Source organism: Chrysemys picta, chromosome 13 (assembly GCF_011386835.1).
Source record: "Chrysemys picta bellii isolate R12L10 chromosome 13, ASM1138683v2, whole genome shotgun sequence".
Lineage (NCBI taxonomy): Eukaryota > Metazoa > Chordata > Testudines > Emydidae > Chrysemys > Chrysemys picta.
In genome coordinates, this window is record NC_088803.1 from 34,647,612 (window position 1) to 34,663,286 (window position 15,675).

A 15,675-nucleotide genomic window follows, 5' to 3' on the forward strand; every position below is an offset into this window, starting at 1 on the left:
GACGGAGGCAGCTGGTAGTCATGAATTTTCATAGTGATTGAAGGGCACAAGCCCCACTGAAGGCCACTAGGACTTGTGCTCCTAAGTCACGTCAGGGGCTTTTGAAGCCCCCTTCTGCCCCCAAAGGCTTTCAGGGACCATGATATTTCCTAGTGCAGAGTCCAGCAGCCTCCAGTCACGGTGACTAGTGATCCGGTGATTAGTGATCGCTCTGTAGCCAAGGTCACAGCTGGGCAAATGCTGCTGCTAGCGCAGAAGCCTTGGTGACTTTGTGTCTGCCTCCTGGCAGCTCTCCGAAGGGAAGATGATGGAGAGGAGGAAGAAGATCGCCCTGGAGCTATCGGAACTTGTCATCTACTGCCGGCCCGTCCCCTTCGATGAAGAGAGTAAGTGCAGGTCCCCAGAGTGCCGGTACACAGCAGACAGGCTGCCGGTGCATTATAACCCCCCAAAATGCCCCCAGCACAACCTGGCCTGACTGTCTGTCAGAGGTGGGCTGAGCTGCTGGGCGCAGACCCCATTCGATTTAACCAGAGGTTTGGGGTTCAAGGCCAGATTGGAAATAAGTTGAGGTCAAGCTCCTAAGATTCCAAGCCCCAGGTGGTGGAAATCTCCCACAGCCAGCTGTTCTCGAGAGATTTCAGCCACCTGCCAACGGGATCTGGCCTAGAACCAAAGCCACCACAGTGGGTTCGGATCTGGGGATTCAGGCCAAGCTGTCAAAGCCACCAGGGGGATATTGAGACACAGAGCTCCCCTCAGAATTAACGGTGGCTCTGGCAGTCTCAGCTGTCTGCCCCCACACCTTGCGCCCACACGCCCTGGGGCAGTGAGTCTCAAACTTTTTTACTGACAACCCCTTTCACACAGCAAGCCTCTGAGTTCGGACCCCCCTAATAAATTAACACCCTTTTAAATATATTTAACACCATTATAAATGCTGGAGGCAAGCGGGGTTTGGGGTGGGGGTTGACAGCTTGCAACCCCCCCCCATGTAATAACCTCATAACCCCCTGAGTGTCCCGACCCTCAGTTTGAGAACCCCTGCCCTGGGGGATAGCAGGTGGAGGGCTCTGGAGATGCCCAGAAGCATCTCTGAGCTAGATCAGGGTTAGTGGAGGGAAGAGCTGTGTGGCCACAGATTGGCTAAGGGAGGGCTAGGGGAGGACCAGGAGAGTGTCTAGAGCAGGGGCTGGAGGAGGGGGCAGTGGTCCAGCTTAGGCAGGGGGTGGGGTTGGATTCGGACAGTCTCTCCTCCCTCCCCTCCCCCCCCATTCAACTGCAGGGTATTTGCTAGTCACACGCTGAAGAGGCCTGTGCCAGGGAGTCAGCTTGCAGGTGGAAAGGGGAATGCAGACCCTGGTGATCTCTTGGAGGTGGGAGCAGCTCCCCCAGCCTTGTCCAGGGGCAATGGAGCTCCTGCGTGACGAATGACCGCTCCGTGTCTCCTGGCAGAGATTGGCACAGAAAGGGCCTGTTACAGGGACATGTCGTCCTTCCCCGAGACCAAGGCGGAGAAGTATGTCAACAAGATCAAAGGCAAGAAGTTCCTGCAGTACAACCGGCTGCAGCTCTCCCGCATCTACCCCAAGGGCCAGCGCCTCGACTCCTCCAACTACGACCCCCTGCCCATGTGGATCTGTGGCAGCCAGCTGGTGGCGCTCAACTTCCAGACCCCAGGTGAGAGCTGCCTGCCAGGAGGGAGAAGGGGAGGGGGGGCATAGCTTGGGTGCCACACAGAGCTCCCAGTTAAAGGTGCCCTGCCAAACCCCCTCCCTGAGGAGTTGCAACCTGATCCCTATGTTGAAGGTCAGTCCCACCCAGCCACTTGCCCCTCCCACAATCGCTTCAGGACACAGTGTCACTAGCACGCGACGCCCCCTGCGATCGCTGACACCTGAGCAGAAGAGTGGGGTAGGTGAGACTACGCTTGCAGCCCATCTGGCCCATTCCATTGCAGGCAGAGGGGCTTCATTCCTCACTCTCTAGCGCAGCATGCGATCCTGGCGCTCGGTCCCAGGCCCCATGTTACTGGGGGGACACTGACCCCCTGCATAGGGAACAGCAACAGAAATGCAGAGGGCTGCAAGGACAGATGGATGGGGAGAGATGGAATGAGTGAGGGCCTGTGTCGCAATGCGGGCAGGGGAGGTGGAAGCCTATAGGTATTTAGGGGGTGGGGGGGATCCTCTAGGGCAGTGGTTCTCAACCTTTCTTCATTTTGTAGGCCCCTAAAAATTTTCAAATGGAGGTGCTGCCCTTCAGAAACCTTAGACATCATCTGTGGACCCCCAGGGGTCTGCGGCCTACAGGTTAGGAACCACTGCTCTAGGGTGCTACAGTAGAGGATACCCGGCAGGAACGGGATGGGGTTAAACAGGGGAACTGGACATCGGGACAAACTGTGTGTGATGTACCAGGCTGTAGAAGGGAAGAGGTGGAGGAGGTCCTAGGCTGGGTGACATGCCATACAGTGCCCTGTAGGGACAGAGCCAGTCCTGGTGCTGGGACAATGAACCGTGCACTCCTGTAACTTCTCTGATTGTGACTGCCAGCCCGTGTTGAAGCGATCACTCCCTGCCTGTCTTTCTCAGACAAGCCCATGCAGATGAACCAGGCCCTGTTCATGTCCGGCGGCCAGTGTGGGTACGTGTTGCAGCCTGCCAACATGCGGGACGACCTCTTCGACCCCTTTGACAAGAGCACGGTGCGCGGGCTGGAGCCGCTCTCGGTCTCCATCGAGGTTTGTACTGGCCTGCGGCCCTGCCGTTACCTGGTTACCTTTCCCCTTACGAAAGGAATGGCTGTCCCTGCTGTGATCCCCCAGAGTGCCCCACCCCTGTTGTGTGGGGGGAGCAGAGGACATCTGCCAAAAACCCTGTTCTTGGTTTGTCTGAGCCCTTGCTGGGAGGTGAGGGGCCTGGCTGACTGCATGGGAGAGGCATGTGGAATCAGCCCTTTTAATCCTACCTGGGGACACTGATAGAGAATTATGTTCCTCCCCTAGGCCTCTGGCATCTTCTCACTCAGATTGTCACGTGCTCTTTATTGGGGAGGCTTTGTCCTGGCCCCGTTAATACCCGCATGGTTTGGATTTGGGCAGCAACTCTTGAGCCAGAACCAAGCCCAGATGTGGTATGCTGCCTTGAATCTAGTGGCAGGAATTTGCTTGGAAGCATAAGCTAGAAGAGGAGAAGCACCCCCTGGAACTGCCAGGGAAGAGAAAAATGACCATCTTCTGTCACCAGCAGGTGGTGCTCTGCCCCTGCAGGACCACATACTCCTAAGACAGCTGCTGTCCAATCACCAGTGTGATTTCGGCTTTAATGATAAGTGTATGTGAGGGAGGGAAAACGCATGCGCGTGCACATGGCTTGCAGCCAAAGTGATGCTCTCACAGGTGGTTCATTAAGGTTGATTTAAAACACAATGACCCCTTGCTCCAGGCCTGTGAAAATGGTAGTGCAAGACATGAACCGATTCCCCCAGATATAAAGATCTTTCCCAAGCAACCCGAAGCAAGCTTTTCCCTTCCCCTCAGTTGAAGCCCCCCTGGGAGCCTGGAGAAGTAGACTAGCTTCGCAGAGCGACCGGAAGGTTAACAAAGCTCAAGGGAGGGCTCAGCTGATCTCTACTGCCAGGGTACTGCTCGGTGGGGGGGAGAGGCAGCTTCTCCAAGAGCAGGGACTCAAAGAATTTAGGGCTAAATCCCAGCTGCCTTCCAGCGAAGTGTTGCAGTAACACGCCCTAGTGGTTTTAACAGCTGGGGTGTAATCCTGGCCCCACTGAAATCAGTCAATGAGATTTTGCTATTGACTCCATTGGGGCCCTGCTCTCTTAACGGCAGCCTGATGCTAGCATAGGCAGCCCTCCTGGAAGTGCAGTGACCTGTCTGCAGTAATACCCCCTGTTCCACATACTGTGGCGCTTTCCTTAACTAGCTCTCAAAACATTTTATGAAGGAGGTCGGTATCGTTATCCCCATTGTAGGTGGGGAAACTGAGGCACAGAGTGGCGACTGTTAACTCACTGGCCCAGCTACTCCCTGGGGCAAGTCTGAGGCCCAGTAGGGATCAGACATGTTGAGGGTAAGAGGTGGTACCAATTGCACTTTCTCAGGCATTTCATGGTAGTGAGAGGATTCCCCTTGGGGCTGAAGAAAAGCTGGGTCCCTGAGGGTTTGATGCCCACGAGAGTTACCAGGTCTACTGTCCCTCAAAGCCAGTGAGAGATCGATTCACAGGGAAGGCGGGGTCACCTCAGGATTGGCTTCCCCAATGGTATCCCTCCCTGAGTGCTGCCTGAGCTCATGATGGCCTATTACAGGGTGAAGGCATCTGACAACGTGTCCTTTGTCCTTAAGGATTTGGCTATAATAATATTACATCATTCCCTAGCAAAGACCCCCTGACGCCATGTGGGGTCTAAAAGGAGTTCCCCTTCCTGGAGGATAGTTACTGCTGTACAGGCCAGGTGCACTGGGGAAAGGTTGCCTTCAATTGTAGCATCTTTCTGTACCGGTAAGGCAGGATGGCCTCCCCAGTAAGGGGGCCTTGGTCATCCACTCCAAGCTGGTGGTTCTGAATTAGCTAATACGGAATAAAACCAAGCAGTTGAATGAAAAAGGAAGGATGTGTGGGTTCAGTGAATGGGGCTGGGAGGCGGGAACCTTGGGTTGTGTCCATGGCTCTCTCCGTGACTTTAGCCTTTGTGCCACATTCTCCCCAGTGTGTGTAATGGATATGTCTTCTGGACTGGCAATAGGGCTGATTCTGCTGTTCAGGGATGTGCAAGGGAACAGAGTAGTTCTCGCCCCACTCCACATCAGTCCATTTATTCCTACCCCCTCCATGTCAGACAGTCGTACTGTGCCCCTCTCCCTGTGGGTTGGAGGCAGGGCAGCACTGGACAACCAGCCTGGAGCAAGGGCCACTCCACTGGAGAACCCCCAAGTTTCCCCCAGATTGCTGTCTTTCTGCCCCAATACTAAGTATCCCTAGGAGATTGAATGGCCTATATTGGAGGTCAGGAGAGCACTCAAAATCTTCCTCAAGCACATGGAGCCATATCGGAGGTCCACATCACTTTTCATCTTGTATCCGTGTCAAAGAGAAGGAGGCCTCTAACTCCTCCACTACAAAAAAGGATTAAGGCATATATTGTCGAAGCCGATAGAGCCTCTGGAGTGAGTCCACCAGACAGCAGTAGAGTCCACTCCCCAAGGGGTTCAGCGACCTCTTGGGCAGAAAGGTCTGGTTCTTCACATAAAGAAATCTGTCCGGCAGCTACATGGCCATCAGCGTTCACAAAACACTACAAGGGTGATGTCCTTTCTTCTTCGGCTTCGGCTTCAGGAGCAGGGTACTTCTGAATGTGCATCCCCAGTAGTAATCCAGGCTCAGCACATAGTTTTAATCCTCCCAGCCTAGGGTTGAGAACTACTTAGCGCATCCCACAATGCAGCATGTCGAACAGGGGGGTGAGGGAGAAGAGAGGAAAAATTCCTTCTTACTTGTGAATTTTCCTTCTAATACCTTCCCTGTTTGACAGTCTGCAGGGCCGGCTCTAGGCACCAGCAAAACAAGCTGGTGCTTGGGGTGGCACATTTTTAGGGGCGGCATGGCCGGCGCCAGAATGCCGCCCCTAAAAATGTGCCCCGGCCGCCCTAGCTCACCTCAGCTGCTGCTGCCACGGCGTGCGAAACAGCTGATTCGCGCGCCGCTACTCGTCCTCCCTCCCAGGCTCTCAAACCTGGGAGGGAGGGGGAGATCCCGAGCGGCCGTTTCGCGTGCCGCTGCTCCCCCTCCCTCCCAGGCTTGGGCGCCTGGGAGGGAGGGGGAGAAGCGGTGCCCGCGCTGCAGCCACTTGGAGTCTCCTCCTCCCTCCCAGGCTCTCAAACCTGGGAGGGAGGGGGAGACTCCGAGTGGCCGTGGTGCGGCGCCACTTCTCCCCCTCCCTCCTAGGCTTGAGAGCCTGGGGGAAGGAGGCAGGGCTGGGGATTTGGGGAAGGGGCGGAGTTGAGGCGGGGCCGGGGGTGGGGTAATTAAATAACCAGGGGGTGGGGACGGCCAAAATTGTTTTTGCTTTGGGCGGCAAAAATCCTAGAGCCGGCCCTGACAGTCTGGCCCACCTGGAGAAGGATTCACTTCTAGAATTGAAGTTGATGCTTCTGTCCTCTGTTTTCCCACATTAGCATGGAACATGCATGTTTGCATAAGGGAATATTGGTCTATTGCCTAGGGCTCTGTTACAGGTTCCCATGGTAGGTGACATAGTGGTATATGCAGTTAATAATGTTCAGCTTTGGAAGCTGTCATTCTGGGATTCTGCAGAGGGTGGTCCTGCTGCTGGGCTGGCTGTCAATCCTCGTTCTGCTTGCAGGGGGAGGGGGAGCACCCTGCAGTACAGATTGTCAGACAGGGTGGGTGTTAGAAAATTCACAGGTCAGAAGGCAATTTTCCATTCTCATCAATACCACAAATTCTTTCTTCCTTTTTCTAGATCCTTGGGGCACGCCATCTTCCCAAAAACGGGAGGGGGATCGTTTGCCCGTTTGTGGAGGTCGAGGTGTCTGGAGCGGAGTACGACAATGCCAAACAGAAGACGGAGATCGTGGGTGAGTACCGGGGTTGGCTTTCCCAATGGAGCCACGGGCGCAAAAAATCTCAGGCGCAGTTTGTGCTTGCGAAACAGGAGCCCCTGATAGAATGTGCTTCACCCTGTTTGTAAACGGTTTCCCTTCCCATTGATCCTGGTGTGTGATCTGACACTTGGGCAGGCATCTTCACTAGGGGAAAATACTGTGTTAGCGAACACGAGGGAAATTCCTCGTGAAGACCCAGCACTTCGTAGTTTTAACAGGAGCTAGGCTAGACTTCTCCACAGTCTGTACATAGACCCGCTGCTCTTCGCCAGGATCTTGCCTCATGTTAGCTGCCTCTGCCCCCGCCCCCCCCCCCCCCCCCCCACACACACACACACACTTTATTGCGGCTCTCACCCTTGAGCCTCCAGGCATGGGGCCAGTGAGAGGCTTGGGAAGCCTCGTGCTCATGCTAAACATTAGTCCTGAATGTACTGTGGGCGCCGTTTGATGTGGTGAGCAGCGTTGCACACCCTGCAAATAGCTCAAAGCTTCACTGAGCCAAGCAGGGGCTCTATTCCGGTACTGCATGGTGTGAGCTCAGTGCTAATGGGGGACATGTCAATGTGAGAAGCACATTTCCACCTGCAAACACCACAGTTCCTCTAGAGACCAAGACTGTAAATGAAAGAAGCTAGCAAACCCTCCCCACACACACAATTTCTCTGTTGTTTCAATATGTTTCCTCTGTGTATTTGACAGCACTTTGGGGATAGTCATTTTCATGGTTTTCCCCTCTATAGACAGCTGGGGTGAAATTTGCCGCTAGTCACTTTCCCCTCTGGCTGAAAAGATCTGAAGAAACCTCCATCAGAGGAGCAGAAATCCTTATCTGTGTTCCCTTTGAAGGGATATCTTTTAATTCTAGTACTTGCTATTTAAAGGGTGCGGGGGGGGGGGGGGCACTGTCAGAAAATGGATATCTTTTTTTTTTTTTTTAAAGGGGCCAATATTAAAGAATTCCAGTTGACATTGTCCCTTCAAAGAGTGTAACCATGCCACATTGCAGGCGCTTGTTCTCCTGAGGCAAGAGTTACAAGAATTCTTCCTCACCTCAAAGCATGCTGGGCGGCTCGGAGACTCTTTGAATGATTTGCCATTTGTAGCTAATGTAGAACTGAGGGGTGAATGGCAAGTTTGCGGGACTCAGTCTCACTCCAAGGCACAGTGGCAGGGTTTTGAACTTCGTGCCATACCGTCGGAGGTGTGAAGGAATGTTGGTTTAACTGTTACGGCAGGGGAGTGGGTGTCCACTGTCCTGGGTTCACTCCCTGTTGTGCCATGGACTTGAGGCATGAAATGGGGCAAGTCACTTGAGCTGTCTGTGCCTCAGTTTCCCTCTCTGAGGTTTATAACGCTGAGCTGCCTGAGTGAGCAGATTGATGTTGCGCTAGGTGCTGTACAAATAGAGAGCTCAAAGCCCAGAGCTCCTGGACAATTGTTGTTAGATCTGTAGGTGCCAAAGGAAACAAGATTTCTGGAAGGGAGCAGTTGCCAGCGTTCACTCCAGACACTAAATGAGCCAGACTTCAAGTAAATTTTTCTGAGAAATCAAACGGGGAGAAGCCGTGGGGAAGCTCCATACTGCAGCAAAGGGAATGTTGGGGCTGGTATTTGATTGATTGATTGTGCTTTTAAATAGCGGACAATGGCCTGAACCCCCTCTGGCCCCAGAAGTCCTTCAATTTCCAGGTCAGCAACCCCGACTTCGCCTTCCTGCGCTTCGTGGTGTATGAGGAGGACATGTTCAGTGACGAGAATTTCTTGGCGCAGGCCACGTTCCCAGTGAAAGGCCTGAAGACAGGTAAAGTTGGGTGTCTGCACTCGTGTGTGTGTCCTTCCCGCTGTTGCGTAGACTTTGTGTGGGGAGGACCTGTCTCAGGGTGGGTCAGCAGCATGGCAGAACACAGGGCTCACATCCCCTCTGTCCCTAAGTCTCCTAGTCACCTTCTGGGGATGGCGTAGGCCAGCGGTCCTTGCTCCAGGTCCATCAACTCACCCGCTTCCTGGGTTGCATTCAAACCCTCCTACGTAGGAAACCACTAGGATTCTGTTGCAAGTGGGATGAAACCAACAGATGGAGCTTTGCTCTCCTAGCCTCCTAACTGCATACTGTGTGGAGGGCTCTGCTGGTGCGCCGCTCCCTTTAGGGATGTAACGGTTATTTGGTTTCTGGGTTCAGGAGGGCACTGGGGGAAGGGTGAGGCCCTGCATCCCTTCAATTTACTTCTGTGGCCTGGGTGCAACAAGCACCCATCGTTGTCTTGGGTCATGCTCACAGGGCTTGAAATGGGGAAGAGTTTTTCCGATTGTAGGCAGCTTTTTAATCTGGCAGGAAAATGCCTAAAGAGATCCACTGGCTGGAAGCTGAAGTTAGGCACCTTCAGACTAGAAATAAGGTGGACATTTAACAGAGGTATTTACCCATTGGAACCATGTAACTAGCGACATGGTAGACTCTCCATCCCTTGCAATCTTTAAATCCAGACGGGGTGCCTTTCTACAAGGGATGCTGTAATTCAGACAAAAATTATGGGCTTGATGCAGGAAATATGGGGTAAGGGCCTCTGGTCTGTGCTATGCAGGTCACACTAGAAGGTCAGACCAGTCCCTTCTGGCCCTAAAATAGATGAATTTCACCTCCTATGTCGAGGGGCCAGCATGAAGTCTGTACACCACGCAAGCTTCATTGACAGCCTCAACCTAAGGATTAAGTGGGCACAGACGTTGTTCTGGCTCCTCTGCACAGGGGTGTGTTAGAAATGCCCCGTCTGCTTTGTGCTGATTAGAGCAAGCAGGTGTGTGTACGGTTGGGGGTGGCCGTGTGCATGAGGCTCTGCTTGTGCTGTGCATGGCCCCTGTTAGCCAGCCCTCCCCTGGGTTTCCCTCGGTAACGGTTGTGCTCTCTTTGTATCAGGGTACAGAGCTGTGCCGTTGAAGAACAACTACAGCGAGAACCTGGAGTTGGCCTCCCTGCTTGTTAAAATAGAGATCTTCCCTGGCAAGGTAAGGCTGGTCCACTTGAATGTTGTCCTTCTCTGTAACACAGGAGAGCAGATACACTGATGGGCTTAGAAACCAAGGGTTGACTGGTCCAGAGGGCTTTGAGCTCCCCTGATGACTAAGGCTACATCTACACTACGGGGGGGGGTCGATTTAAGATACGCAAATTCAGCTACACGAATAGCGTAGCTGAATTCGACGTATCGCAGCCGACTTACCCCGCTGTAGGGACGGCGGCAAAATCGACCTCTGCAGCTTCCCGTCGACTGCGCTTACTCCCACCTCAGCTGGTGGAGTAAGAGCGTTGATTCGGGGATCGATTGTCGTGTCCCATCGGGACGCGAAAAATCGATCCCCCGAGAGGTCGATTTCTACCCGCCGATTCAGGCGGGTAGTGTAGACCCAGCCTTAGGGTATATCTGCAGTGCAATGAGAGATGTGACTGCAGCACGAGGAGAGGTACCTGAGCTAGCTTTGATCTAGCTAGCTCTGATAGCAGCAGTGAAACCGCAGCAGCACAGATGTACAAGGCCACCCCTCACCCTCATTATGTACTCAAGCAGCTAGCCACCTCTTCACTGCTCTTGTCACTTGGGCTAGTTAGATCAAAGCTAGCTCGGGTTTGTCTGCCCATGCTGCATTCACACCTTTGACTGCAGTGTACACACACTCTAAGTGAGACTGTAATTCATTGTTTCCTCACCACCTTACTAATCTTACTTCACAACCTGAGCTTCCCAGCTCATCAGATCTCCCATCTAAGCCAGGGTACGTCTGGTCTGTGCTTGGAGGAGAGACCTCTGTTGAACAGCTTGGCGCTCCAGGAAGCGGCGTGGCACTGCCCGCTGTGAGGCAGCACTGACCTGCCCTCCGTGCTGGAGATGCTATCTCCTGGGTGGCTCTTAAAGATGAGGTCCTGACCTCTTGGCGATCGTTAAAGAGCCCACTGCTTTCTCACCCATGCCTGCTGCGCAGTGACACAAGCGGGATTTTGAATGGCCGCCTCCATCCTAAAGACTCCAGAGCTGTTGTTCGTTAGCCCAGAACATCCCCCTAGTCTCTCACAACAAACCAGCTTGGTTCTTTCAAGCTGGTCCCTGTGAGAAACCCACCACACAGCTGGGAATAACTGGCAGCCCCTGCTCAGGAGACAAGCATGGCATATTGTGGGCCCCTCTGGGGCATTGCCTGAGGTGGGTTTATCCCAGTGGGGTGAGGCAGAGCTCTGGGGATGAAGATTGAACGCACCTGCCTGTGCTGCACTTGGTTTTCATTGGATCCTCACTCTAAAGCTCCCGTCTGAGCAGGTATAGTTCTAGCTTCCAGGCCCAGGAGATGTTGGTTTCTAAACTTATTCCCTCTGGGGGAGAGGAGAGGGAGAGAGGCTGATATCTCATCTCAATTGGGCTGGTTCATGTAGTTCTGTCATGCACAATTTTTGCCTGAAGGGTTGGTAATTCCCTTTCTAGCAGAAGGTCTTTTAAAAAACAAAATCTTGCCCTAAAGCTAGTGTTTGTCTGTTAAAATTGGGGCAGACGTCTAAAGAGCATCAGCGCACAATTGCATGTGCATTTGCACATCTGACTTGTTCACATCATCTTTGTGTTTGCACAACTACACAGACAGTTCTGGTTCCTTGCAGAGAATGTGCATGCAGTCCCAGTGCTGTGCTTTAAAAATCACTTCCCCTTGTTTCTGATTCAAGCAGGAAAATGGAGAAATTAACCTCTTCGGTGCCTCAGCCCTCCGAGAACGGACAGGTGACCCTTCAAGTCAGCTCCTGACAAACCGAGTCCGGGAAGGGTCCTTCGACGCCCGCTACCAACAGCCATTTGAGGATTTCCGGGAGCAGCTAGCAGACCAATTTGACAGCCGAGAGCGAAGGTAACACGGTGGAGTTTTGGAAAGGGATTTGTTCTCTCTACCTTGAGCTCCTATAACGCAAACCAAGCATGGCCTTGGATCCAAGCTACCCTTGATTTTAATCAGTGCAGCTTCTATTGCCTAGTCGGCAGTTTTCCTTATCGTCTCCCTGTGACGCTGTCTGAGTGTAAGCTCCCTGATCTCGACAGCCCATGGAGACAGTTACCAGGAGTCCAGTGTGACTCAGTGAGGGGTTTGGTTTAGTGGCAGAGCTAAGGCAGGGGACATCCTACCATTCATGGAGAGGCACTGGAGAGGTCATAATGGAGAGGTCAATGGAGAGGTCATAATGTAGGCCCTGTGTCAAGGCTGTTGCAGCACACTCCCCACCTGCCCACGCTTCTCCGCCCACGCTGGTGCGTCAGGCACCTGCAAAGCGCCTGTATTTCATATTGACGGGTGGATGAGCAAGGTTCATCTGCAGAGTTCTGGCCTGCAAGACAGGTGTGTATCTCACAGGTTGCCATTCACGCTCTGGGGCAGGAAGGAAGTCCTCACCCTATTTAACACTAAGTGAGGAGGAGCTGGGGCTCTCAGGGCTGGCTATGCTCCAGCTGCCAGGCTCCTGGCTGGGAGCTGAGAACCTGAAAGCTCTGAGAGCCCTGGCTTAACTCGAGTCTCTAAGGCCTCCTTTCCATAAAGCTGGGAGCCTGGAATTCCTGGGACTGGCATACAGGGTTTGGGGAAGCCCAGCCATGCAGACTGCTGTGGGGCTGGGAACATCAGGGCTTCCAGACTGCTGGCTCAGGCTGCCCCGCTCAGGAGTCACACAGCCCATGGAGCCTCCTGGGCCAGGAGTTTGGAAGCCAAGGTTCTTGGACAGTCCACATTATGGGGCTGCACCAGAGCCCCAGCAGCAGCTCCATGAAACGGACATTGAGTGACTGGCAGCCGTGAAACTGACAAGAACGTCAGTTTCATGTTTCATTTGGGAACCAGAAGGTTTTGGTGTTTCTGAAACAAAATTTTCTATTTGCCAAGAAACTTCAGTAAAAGGGGTTTCATTCAGCGGCACAGCCCACATTTCAAACCTGAAATGTGTCTCAACCCCCAAAACACACGTTTCGGCCAGCTCTATCTAACAGTTCTGAGATGGATGCATAAGGGCTTAGCGGCCCAGCCTGAGGCCCAGTGCTGGAGTTGGGTGACCTTGCAATGACTGGGGTTATAAATAGTGCACAATTGCTTGTTAAGGTCTCTGCAGCAGAATTCATCTCAAGCCCCTCCCCTTTCCTCTCTTCCCCTGCAGGGTACTGCGAAGGACCAGGGTGAATGGGGACAACCGGCTCTAGCCCAACTTCGCCTGCTGAAAAGCACCTCTAGTGCTTGTGATTATCACGGAACGCTGTGAACTGGTTTCTATGGAAACGTCACTGCTTTGGCCTACTTTCAGGCAGCTTTTCCAGTTTCTCTGCTGGTGTGTGTTTGAGTGGAGAAATTAAAAAAAACTCACCACCCAACCACCTTCTACTACCAAGCCCATAATGAAGTGTATTAATGTGTATAGCCTGTCAGCTATTAAGGCTGGAGACAAAACTGTGTCTATAATCAAACAAACTCCCTTTGAGCCTATATCCTGAGAAATCTAGATCCCAGCCCTGCTCAGAAGCTGGTAGGGAAGCTTTTTACAGCATTAACTCGATGTAAATGTTTCCCACTCCCTTGAGTGACCTGCCTCTTCTCCCTCCTTTTACATGCCCCCATAGGGAGGTACTTTCTAAGAACCAGGCAGGATGCACCTCAGTCCTTTTGTTGTTGTATCAAAGTACCTGTATAGCCTCTGCCTCTGGGTCCAGTAGTGAAACTCAAAGTTTACAAGGCCCCTCTAGCTTTAAGTTACAATAAAAAAGTCAGTGTTAAGTGTGTAACGTCTCCGCTTTCTCGAGGTTTGCCCTAGCTGCCGAGTTCATGCTCCACAGCAGAAAAGGGCCTAGTGGCCACTCTTCAGTGCGTTTCAAGCCAGCAGCTAGCTGTGGTTTTTGCGTGCAGTCTCTCTTGCACCTTCAGGCGGACCTGGAGCTCGCTCGCTCTCCCTGCCTTCATGTTGCCTTGTAAACAGTTCAGGCAAGGGGTCTGAAATACTGTGGGTTATCGCTCTCTGTCGCCCAAACGGCACGTCAGGTAGGGAACGTGTCCCGCGGAGGCCTGCATGAGCACTCCCAACTGAAGGGGTAGCAAGAAAATGGGAGTGCAGAAGGCTGAGGCTCACCAGAGAAGCTACATGAGATACTGAGCCAAATTCAGCCCTGCTGGCAGCAGGTGCAGCTCCACAGAAGTTTCTTCCTACTTGGCGTGCAGCCACCAGTCTAGTGGTTTCTGGCAGTGCTGCTTCTAAAGGAATACTCCAGGCTGCTGAAGGTCATGTGACTGAGTAGCTCTGGTTTAGGTTAGGAGCTGGCAGTTGCAAATTCTGCTTTGACTGGTGGCTTCTCCAGCTGAGATTTAGACAAGTTGTTGCCACCCTTATTTTGGAGGTGGCGACGCTTTGCCTTTTCTTTTAAAGTGAGAGGAAGAACACCTCTGGCCGAGCGTTTGCATGATCTGCAGAGGGAATGTGTCCTTTTCCAAACAGAGCTGCTCCAGGGCTAGTGATAAATGGCTACTCAACTGCACAACAGTTAACTCGTACCTGCTCTCTAGGCTGGGGTCTGAATTTAGGTTATTCCAACCTTCCAAAGGGACTGTATTTATCATGGGGGTGGAAGGACAAGGCAGGATAATAGACCATGCTACAGCCCTTGAGGCAGGCTGTATGCTCCACAGCAGTGCACTATATTGTGTTTGGCTCTTGACTGGTGTTACTTAGAGCCATACTCCCCACTCAGCCTGAGGATTGTGTTCAGGTCACTCTTTTGAAGACCAGAATGTCCAATAAAAGTCCTCAACTTACTTTTTCCTCATTGTGTTTTGTGCAGAGGGGGCTGGGTAGGGAGAAACGGCAAAGCAAACCCTAATATGCCCTGGTATGTTCTTGTAACAAGGAGCACATGTGCAGACAAATAGCTGAAACAGCGATAAACATTCAGGGAGAACGTAGAGCGAGACACCTAAGAAGGCTGCAGAGGAATATGGATCCTGCAAAGCCTGGACCAGGCTGCTTGAGGAAATTGTCATGCTGTTTTCCAGAGGGATGGAAGAGTGCACAATGTGTAAGTTATTCGATTCCGTGGACCAATGCAGTCCTTGAGTATTTCAGACCTTCCCATGCGCCCTAGGAGCCATCACTTTCTTTTAAGTCCATGTGGGGGACTCTACTAGCATTGCTGCTGGGCGTTGGACACTGCCAATGTGTGTCTTCGTGCTCTGTTGGGCAAACTGCACTCCCGGGAGTAGCCAGGCTCACTGGGAGGGGGTGACATCAGAACTGAAGGCCACGCAGACCTTGGTGTCTCAATGAATTCTTGTTTTTAAAAAGGGGAGAAGGGTCAGGAGATTGTGAGGTACGAAGTCTGGCAAATCAGATGCATCAGCGCTGGCCCATACTACCTTAATACCCTGTGTTTCAGGACCCGTTGCTTGTGGGAACAGACTAGTGATTGGAAGGCAGTCAGACTGAATGCTGTTAGCTGGGGTGATCCTAACTCGTACATCAGTGTGAACTAAAGCCCAGACACCCCTCTCCTGCCTCCAGGCTGTCCCTGCCCATGTGCTCTCTGGAAGCTGATTTACATTCAGCCATCAGGTCTCTGGCTTTGGTGACACAATGGGGCAGCAGATCGAAAGTCATGGCTGCTTTTAGATTGAAGTGGCGATTTTTATTGATTTAAATCTGGAAGTGTGTGTGTCTGATACAGAGGACTGAGGTGACCTTGCCCAGGGATGGTCTGGCACAGCCAAATCCCTGTGGACTCCAGAGGGTTGTCTGTCCTAGAGGCATACCTTTGAGAAGTGTGCTTCCCCCTTCAAGGACCCAGCTGCCATTCCACCAGGCACGCTCTCCCTGTTGGACTCCGCGTGCGGAAAGCTGGGCAGTACGTCTCACAAACAACTGGCTTTGAAAAGAGAGTTGTAACGAAGAGCCGCTGTGCAGCAGCTCTTGGCAAAGCACAAGGTAACGTGCCTGGCCCTTTAATCCCACCGTTCCAATGGATACAGACACCACCACG

The 15,675-nt window shown here is 52.7% G+C and overlaps 1 protein-coding gene across 7 annotated transcripts in view; it reads left to right on the forward strand.

Annotated features, from left to right (window-relative positions):
• PLCG1 (phospholipase C gamma 1) overlaps window positions 1-13,429 on the forward strand; it is a 97,293-nt gene extending 83,864 nt beyond the window's left edge. For 4 of the 7 annotated variants that reach the window (XM_065565858.1, XM_065565859.1, XM_024105070.3 and 1 more), the window contains 8 exons: window positions 290-386; window positions 1,456-1,680; window positions 2,595-2,743; window positions 6,502-6,616; window positions 8,286-8,447; window positions 9,561-9,649; window positions 11,352-11,530; window positions 12,819-13,429. In XM_065565858.1, coding sequence (XP_065421930.1) covers window positions 290-386; window positions 1,456-1,680; window positions 2,595-2,743; window positions 6,502-6,616; window positions 8,286-8,447; window positions 9,561-9,649; window positions 11,352-11,530; window positions 12,819-12,861 — 1,059 coding nt within the window. In that variant the 3' untranslated portion in view covers window positions 12,862-13,429. The remainder of the gene's footprint in view (window positions 1-289; window positions 387-1,455; window positions 1,681-2,594; window positions 2,744-6,501; window positions 6,617-8,285; window positions 8,448-9,560; window positions 9,650-11,351; window positions 11,531-12,818) is intronic. The other 3 variants (XM_065565860.1, XM_024105071.3, XM_008168112.4) reach the window with 1 other exon arrangement.
• Window positions 13,430-15,675: the final 2,246 nt, after the last annotated feature.